The sequence below is a fragment of the Priapulus caudatus genome, unplaced genomic scaffold (assembly GCF_000485595.1).
Source record: "Priapulus caudatus unplaced genomic scaffold, Priapulus_caudatus-5.0.1 Scaffold1815, whole genome shotgun sequence".
NCBI classification, from domain to species: Eukaryota; Metazoa; Priapulida; class Priapulimorpha; order Priapulimorphida; family Priapulidae; genus Priapulus; species Priapulus caudatus.
The window spans coordinates 24,098-25,419 of NW_014578876.1; the positions used below are offsets into that span (position 1 = coordinate 24,098).

At 50.3% G+C, this 1,322-nt stretch overlaps 1 protein-coding gene across 1 annotated transcript in view; it reads right to left on the reverse strand.

The window, feature by feature from the left end:
• LOC106817650 overlaps window positions 1-1,322 on the reverse strand; it is a 14,171-nt gene that overhangs the window by 8,267 nt on the left and 4,582 nt on the right. The window contains exons 2-3 of the mRNA XM_014822337.1: window positions 939-1,114; window positions 276-435 (exon numbers count right to left, since the gene is read on the reverse strand). Coding sequence (XP_014677823.1) covers window positions 276-435; window positions 939-1,114 — 336 coding nt within the window. The remainder of the gene's footprint in view (window positions 1-275; window positions 436-938; window positions 1,115-1,322) is intronic.

Sequence of the window (1,322 nt, forward strand, 5' to 3'; positions counted from 1 at the left end):
TATATATATATATATATATATATATATATATATATTATGTATGTGTGTGTGTGTGTGTGTGTGTGTGTGTGTATGTGTGTGTGTATGTATATACGCCCCCCCCCCTTGTTAGACACCGTCACTATTGGGCGGACTATGACCGTCTGCTGTAGACCGCTGGTCGTGAGGCAAGAGGTGGTGCTTGCAACCACCCTCTCTCTCCTGTACGAGTCAGCCACGCCTGACCGCTGTGTACAGGTCAGCCTGACCCGTCACCGCTGTGTGCAGGTACTCACCCGTCGGCGTAAGGTCGGCCAGCGACTCGTCGTCCGTCGTCGTCATCTCGCCTGGCTTCTTCTTCTTCTTCTTCCGTATCTTCGGGGCGTTGTCGTACACCTTCATGTACGGCGCCAGCTTCTCGTTTCGGTACGCCAGCTCGCGAGGGTTGAAGCCATTCTGTAGGAACGCACGGAGACGGGGGACGTACGTCACTCACACGCGGCAACAACCAGACGAACGGACGGGGGTACGTACGACAGTGACATTGTTATAGTTACTGCCGTCATTGTTTTTGTTATAGTTAATGCCGCCATAGTTACCGTCGTTATAGTTAGCGTCGTTAGAGTTACCGTCGTCATAGTTACCGTCTTCATAGTTACCGTCTTCATAGTTACCTTCGTCCTAGTTACCGTCTTCATAGTTACCGTCGTCATAGTTACCGTCATCATAGTTACCGTCGTCATAGTTACCGTCGTCATAGTTACCGTCGTCATAGTTACCGTCGGCATAGTTACCGTCGTCATAGTTACCGTCGTCATAGTTACCGTCGTCATAGTTACCGTCGTCATAGTTACCGTCGTCATAGTTACCGTCGGCATAGTTACCGTCGGCATAGTTACCATCGTCATAGTTACCGTCGTCATAGTTACCGTCGTCATAGTTACCGTCGTCATACTTACCACGTTTTTCTTTGTGAGGCGCGCGCCGGCCTCGACGAGGAACTTAAAGCTCTCGTAGTGACCGTGATGTGCGGCGATGTGTGCCGCACTGTTCTTATGTTTGTCTGTGATGTCAATGACTGAGGCTGCCTCCTCATCCCGCAGCATCTCCTCCAGCACCTCGTACTCGTTCGCATCTGCGGCAAGCAACATGAGTTTTTTGTATAAAAAAAGTACGTAGTCCCAGAGGAGTATTCATAGCAATTTTAGTGCGCGTCTCACCATTTGAAAGATTCTCCTGAAATATTCGCTTAGTCTGCGAAACAATAATTAATTTACACAGCGGCGGGGGTCAGGCACGTGTGAGGCGGGGGTCAGGCACGTGTGAGGCGGGGGTCAGGCACA